General features: G+C 45.3%; 1 protein-coding gene across 1 annotated transcript; it reads left to right on the plus strand.

Annotated features, from left to right (window-relative positions):
- Positions 1–2,502: 2,502 nt before the first annotated feature.
- On the plus strand, positions 2,503–6,293 carry MYOD1 (myogenic differentiation 1). The gene is made up of 3 exons (XM_034768990.1): positions 2,503–3,342; positions 4,789–4,867; positions 5,502–6,293. The coding sequence occupies exons 1-3, from the start codon at positions 2,794–2,796 to the stop codon at positions 5,750–5,752; spliced, it is 879 nt and encodes a 292-aa protein (XP_034624881.1). The 5' UTR covers positions 2,503–2,793; the 3' UTR covers positions 5,753–6,293.
- The last annotated feature ends 393 nt before the right edge of the window (positions 6,294–6,686 follow it).

Genomic DNA, 6,686 nt, shown 5'->3' on the forward strand with positions numbered 1-6,686 from the left:
CTGGAAAAGATTTGGGAGAGCGGAGCACAAATCCGGGCAGGCTGATCAACTTCTATTTCTGTGCCTGAGACAGCCCAAAACTCAACGAGGGCTGGAATAAACCCACTGGGAGGACGGGAAGGGGAAAAATGGCTGGGTGGCCTCCTCCTCTTTCTGCAAAGCAAGTCCACACCAGAGACTTGCAGCGGTACGTGATTACAATCCGCTTCTTTCATTTTAGACTCAGCATTACCACAAACCCCACGTAATACCTTTCTCAGTCATCCGAAAGGCTGACGCCTGACGTGAAGGTTGAATATATTTCTAGATCAGGGGTCGGCAACCTTTCAGAAGTGTTGTGCCGAGTCTTCATTTATTCACTCTAATTTAAGTTTTCGAGTGCCAGTAATACATTTTAACGTTTTTAGAAGGTCTTTTTCTATACGTTTATAATATGTAACTAAACAATTGTTAAGTATCAGAGGGATAGCCCTGTTAGTCTGAATCTGTAAGAAGCAACAGAGGGTCCTGTGGCACCTTTAAGACTAACAGAAGTATTGGGAGCATAAGCTTTCGTGGGTAAGAACCTCACTTCTTCAGATGCAAGTGAAGCAGTGAGGTTCTCACCCAGGAAAGCTTATGCTCCCAATACTTCTGTTAGTCTTAAAGGTGCCACAGGACCCTCTGTTGCCTCTAAACAATTGTTGTATGTAAAGTAAATAAGGTTTTTAAAATGTTTAAGAAGCTTCATTTACAATTTACAATTAAATTAAAATGCAGCGTCCCCCAGACCGGTGGCCAGGACCCGGGCAGTGTGAGTGCCACTGAAAATCAGCCTGCATGCCGTCTTCGGCACACATGCCATAGGTTGCCTACCCATGTTCTAGATAATCTAAGGCAATGTTTGCCTTTCAGGAGCCATCCTCTATACATTCTTGACACAAACTCCCCACACCCACTTTAAAACTCATTTCCTTTATTTAAAGGTGCCACATCTCCAGTTTTCTCTTAAACAGCTTTCCCCTCCTTTTCTTCTGGGTCCCTATTCTCACAGCTTTGCATACAGTAAAAAGCAAACCAGATATAGTAACAAACCAATTGCATCTTCAGTGGGAAGCCGGCGATCAATGTCAGTGTCCCCTCCTTTCTAAATAGGGAGCTGGCAAGTGGGCATACACCAGGCGGCTCGTGTGGTGTTCAGGAAAAGGCTGGGACGCTCTCCAGCTCGATTTCGAATTATTTTAGGGGGTTCTTTTACAAATCAAACTCATGAGTACTATTATCTGGCCAGACATGGCATTACTATTACAACGGAGTCACGTCTATTCAAAGTGATGTGAAGTCTACGTGGAAAGTTTTCGAACCATTCAATGTTTTCTCCTATCAGACCACAAACTGATTTAGTCAATCAAAGAAAATGATTTAGAGGGGAAAACACCGAAAATACAATAGTCCTTTTCGCCTTCAGACTGCTTCCCGGATTCCTTGAAAATCAACTGAACCCTATTCCTAGTTACAAAAGTTACACAGCATTATTTTTTTCACTTTTGCAAATCATTGGATGAGAAAATATTAGGTTCTTAGGAGAGACACTAAAGGCTGGAGAGAAAGAGAGGGGGGGGAAAAAACATAAAATGCATCTGTGTGATTCTAAAAACAGCGCCCAGCTCACTCGCATTTCCTGAAAAGACAAATTACAATAGGAAGAAAAATCAACCTGCAATGCGAAGCTATATTTTCGTCTGAACGAAAAAGTTGCGATTCCTATATTTACAAGAAGGGCCAATGTTCTCTTACAAGCGATACCCGTCAATATATCAAGCACCGTGAAGATACATTTTAAAGCTACCATTAAAGGAATGTATATTCGTTACTTTGTCAATCGTTTGGTTCTCTCGTTTTATTTTATTGTTTCTTAATCGCTGAACAGAAGAGAACTTTTGCAAAGTGCAGTAAAAGAAAAGAGAAATATCTATTTTAGCTAGCTAGCTCTATCTCATCTGCAATAGCCAATAGTTCAGTTTAACAGCAGAAATCTTTTGCACGTAGCAAAAGACTCGGTAGGAGTAGCACAGATCACAACCTGAATATAGTTGTTTTTATTTTCTTTGCAATATTATTAATCAAGAAGCCTTTACATAAAAATAATATCCCAAAACATTTACATAAATACAAAAGTCTAAAATACCATTTGAACAAGGGTGAGAACAGGAGCGCTCATGCAGAAAAGAGTTAAAATAAAGATGATCCCACTGTGACGCTTATTTTCTGGCTGCAGTTTGACATTTGCAAAAAGTTTCCTACAACTTTTGCCTGACAAGGGCTCCAGCTGCCCTCCAATCAGACGCGACCCCTTCCCTGCCCACCCCCTCCAAGACCCCAGCCGCTGCCTCCTTGGGGCTAAGGGATTGGCCGGCAGGTGAAAGGGAGCTCGTCCTGCAGGAATCCCCACCCGCCCTCAAGCAAGGTTTTGGGATAAATAGAGTCACAAATTGTGCTATCTGGATGGGCATCAGGGGAGGGTATTTGAGTGTTATGCCAAGGCAGCTCTGAACTGGGGAAGAGAGACAATCACCAGCCAAAGCTAAAGAACTATTTTGTCTAAGCCTAGGAAAGTGTCTCTCTCTCAACTAATTGGAGACTGTGGTGTAAGAGCGACTCCATTAAAAGTCTAGGGGGGAGTTAAACTAGATTAACCTGGCGGCTGGAAAATAAACTCCCTGATTAAAGCAGTTTGCTTTGCACTGGTCGGCTGGGTTCCTGTGGCTTCTGCCCCTGCTTTTATTCCTGTCCACCCCACCCTTTGCTGCCCCCATGGACTTGTTAGGCCCCATGGAGATAACGGATGGCTCCCTCTGCTCCTTCTCGGCTGCCGATGACTTTTACGATGACCCCTGCTTCAACACCTCGGACATGCACTTCTTCGAGGACCTGGACCCGCGGCTGGTGCACGTGGGTGGCTTGCTGAAGCCGGAGGAGCACCCCCACCACCACGCGCACCACCACGAGGACGAGCACATCAGGGCGCCCAGCGGCCACCACCAGGCCGGCCGCTGCCTGCTGTGGGCTTGCAAAGCCTGCAAGCGGAAGACCACCAACGCCGACCGGCGGAAGGCGGCCACCATGCGGGAGCGGCGGCGGCTCAGCAAAGTGAACGAGGCGTTCGAGACGCTCAAGCGCTGCACCTCCACCAACCCCAACCAGCGCCTGCCCAAGGTGGAGATCCTGCGCAACGCCATCCGCTACATCGAGAGCCTGCAGGCGCTGCTGCGGGAGCAGGAGGACAGCTACTATCCGGGGCTGGAGCACTACAGCGGCGAGTCAGACGCCTCCAGCCCCCGCTCCAACTGCTCCGATGGCATGGTGAGTGCGGGGCGGCTTCCAGGCCCATGAGATGGGAAATGAGGCCCCCCTCCTGTACCCTGATCCTCGGGAGGAAGGAGAGGAGCCCCGCCACCCCCATCATGATCCCTGAGAAAGAAACAGGAAGTTCCAATGTGTTCCCGGACCCAGGGGTGGGAGATGTGGTCCCCAGTTCTACCCTGATCGGGGAGAGGGCTCCTATGTATCCTGGCCCCTGCCTGTGAAGGGAGATGGGGTCCCTTACATACTCTGGTCGGGGAGCCCGGCTTTGAAACCCCTGTGAGTGTAAGGAGGGGAGTGGTTGATCCCTAGGAAAGGTAGGGATCCCCATTCCGATGTGCCTGCTGTCCTTCTCTCTGAACCCTGCAAGGACAGACCTGGGGCAGAGTAGCTAGGGGATCCTAGCTATATCCCCTTGAAATAAACGTGGGAGTCACAGGAGGGCTGGTGAGAGATAGGACTCAGTCACAGTTGGTGCTATCACGCTTTGATTTCAGTGAGGAGAGCTGGGGCCCTTATGAGGGCACCCCTTAGGAAGGGGTTTCCTCTGCGACCATAGTGCAGCTGCAGATTGGGGAACTGACGTTCCTGCTCACCTGTAGTGCAGCTCTGGAGAAGTCTTGCTTGGGTTCCACAAGTCTCTGATCCTTATAAGGGAAACCCGAGGGGAGGGGAGCACCTGATCCTGGAGTAGGGAAGCAAGGGGAATCTCTTCACCTCATTGTACAGCTAGGGCTGCAGCCTAGCTGTCGCTGGCCCCCACTCCTCAAGCACAGAGTACCTCTGAGATGGGAATCACAATAAAGGTTTAAGAGCCACCGGGACAGAGGGCTATTCCCTGAAGTGTGTGGTCATTACTGGAGCTGAATGTTTGGGAGGATAATAGAGTTAGCTACAGCTGTGGGAAGCTTTATGTAACTTACCCCTCCTCAAAATGCAGCATTCTCTTTTCTTTTGGTGGTAGAATCCCTGCTATTGTGTGTGAAAGTATCAAAATATAAACCATATCCGCAGGCTGTTTTTCTGTATGAAATGATAATAAAAAGAGCGTGAAGAAAAAAGACTATTGATGGGGAAAACACTTTTAAAATATTATGACAATTAAGTGCTTTCCCCACCAACTCCATTAACAAATCAAGGACCAAATGTTCTGTATTGTAATTCGAAGAGTCGGCGTAATCACTGATTACAATGTTATGAATTTTTCTTTGTGTGTGGCAAAAAATCCTTGGAATCATTCAGTAATATAAAATATTCTGGATTTAATATCTTCCCGGAAAGGTTTTTTTCCCTCATTCTGGGAAGCTAAAAATTTACCATATTTCAGCAAGGACTGGGGCTATGGTGCAGATCAGAGACTGGAATATGAAATTAGATGGTTATTGGAGACTTCGTGAAAATTCTGCTTCTGAGCTGGTGATATGCATCCATTCTTTTGGTTTCCAGATGGAGTACAGTGGGCCCTCTTGCAGCTCTCGCAGGAGGAATAGCTATGACAGCAACTACTACACAGAATCACCAAATGGTGAGTATTTGCCTTAATGCCAAAGACAAGTGTATGGAGGTGGAGACTGTCAGCAGAGCAAACTTCTCCTGCCCCTTCTGTCACCACTTGTGCTCAGCCAGCAAGCTGTGGGCACTGATTCAGGACACCCCCTCCCCCAATTGTTTCCATGATTCTGTTTGCAAATGTGGGGACATCTTGTATGCGCATTTCATGTAACAATTATATTCCTTACACTGTGCTTTGGCATGCATATTCGTCTCTGAAAACAGGCTTCAGATTTTAAACTGCTTTGCAACAGAGACTGACCCACCCAAAACCTTGGATCCAAACCTTGGAGAAGTTCTCAGCTGAATCCAGAGCAACTAATCCCCTTTCTGTATCGAACCAAAACCCTGGCTCCAAATTCCCTCAGACTAGTGGTAGTTCACATCCAAAGTTTGATGCTCGGGTCCTTCACCACTTTGCAAGTTCTAATATTGTCTCTGATTTTGACTGATTGGCATCTTTCAATAATATTTATTTCGTATACATTTCCACTGAACCTTTATGTGCTCAGAGCCATGCAAGGCTGGTTGTTTTTTGGGTCCTCTAGAAGAACTATTTCCCCAATTACTCATTGGGTTTATTGATCTCCTTTTCCCTCTATCCTTAGATCCAAAACATGGGAAGAGTTCAGTTGTCTCCAGCCTGGACTGTCTATCAAGCATTGTGGAGAGGATTTCCACAGATAACTCCACCTGCCCAGTGCTGCCTACAGTGGAAGGTGGAGCTGAAGGCAACCCCTGCTCACCCCAAGAAGGCGCTACCCTGAGTGAGAGTGGAGCCCAGATTCCCTCACCTACCAACTGCACCCAGATTCCCCATGACTCCAGCAGCAGCAATCCCATCTACCAAGTGTTATAAAGACAGGTCCAGCTGCACTGTTGTGCAAACACAAACTGCTATATGCTGCAAGCTCAAAGACCTGCCTTGAAAAGACTAAATATTTCTTTTTCCAGTTCTAAAATATCTCTGAAAATTCCTTCAAATATATAATTTTTCAAGCCTATATTACTTCAAAGTACACTTAATTATTTATTGGTTGTTGAACTAAAGCTATTTAATATGTCTAGAGGTAAAATTGCATAGCACAACATGGCCGATGTTTATAATCTGTGCTTTGGGGAATGGGAACCTGGCTCTTGAGTTCTGGTAACACTTTTGAAAAGAAGAAAACTAGATGAATCTCAGGAGTAATGACATGAGACTTCCTTATTGTTACCCCCAATCCTGCCCAAAATAAGGTTGTGGACCATTTTTTATAATACTTTTTTGTATAATTGTAAATAAGAGTTGCTTTGCAAAAAAAAAAAAAAAACCCAAACAAAAATACAAAAAAAAAGGAATTAAATATTTAATGTTGCTTGGTTTGTTGTGCCAAACTTTAACTTTATATATTTATACAATGTGGTTGCCAAGAATGTTTTCAACAATATTCTAAATAAAGATCCTTATTTATAAAATCGGTGGTGTTATCCTGACTTTCCTTAGGGCTTCTAGAATTACTACCGCATTTAGGAGTGGTGCTCCGAGTGCTGCCTTGGCAGGAGGAAGATTCAGGCTCTGATACAGCAAAGCAATCCAGCCATGTCCCACAGAGTCCAGTTATCGTGCTAAAGTGCTTTCCTGAAGTGGGGTCCATTTTTTTTGGTATCCTTCTGAGGTGCTTTCTTACCTATTTCTGTTTTAATAATCTGAGATTATGATGAAATCTATATAGAGCCAGACGTCCTTGGCACTTTACAAGCATAAAGACTCGTTCTCTGCCCCAAGGAGTTTACAATATAATGGTTCAATC

Source organism: Trachemys scripta, chromosome 4 (genome assembly GCF_013100865.1).
Source record: "Trachemys scripta elegans isolate TJP31775 chromosome 4, CAS_Tse_1.0, whole genome shotgun sequence".
Taxonomy (NCBI): domain Eukaryota; kingdom Metazoa; phylum Chordata; order Testudines; family Emydidae; genus Trachemys; species Trachemys scripta.

Bases quoted from the DNA above. Each gene is read 5' to 3' on its own strand.
- MYOD1 (XM_034768990.1), top strand. From the start codon at position 2,794: ATGGACTTGTTAGGCCCCATGGAGATAACGGATGGCTCCCTCTGCTCC. The intron at 3,343-4,788 runs GTGAGTGCGGGG...TTTGGTTTCCAG, and splicing joins CCAACTGCTCCGATGGCATG to ATGGAGTACAGTGGGCCCTC. The intron at 4,868-5,501 runs GTGAGTATTTGC...CTCTATCCTTAG, and splicing joins CTACACAGAATCACCAAATG to ATCCAAAACATGGGAAGAGT.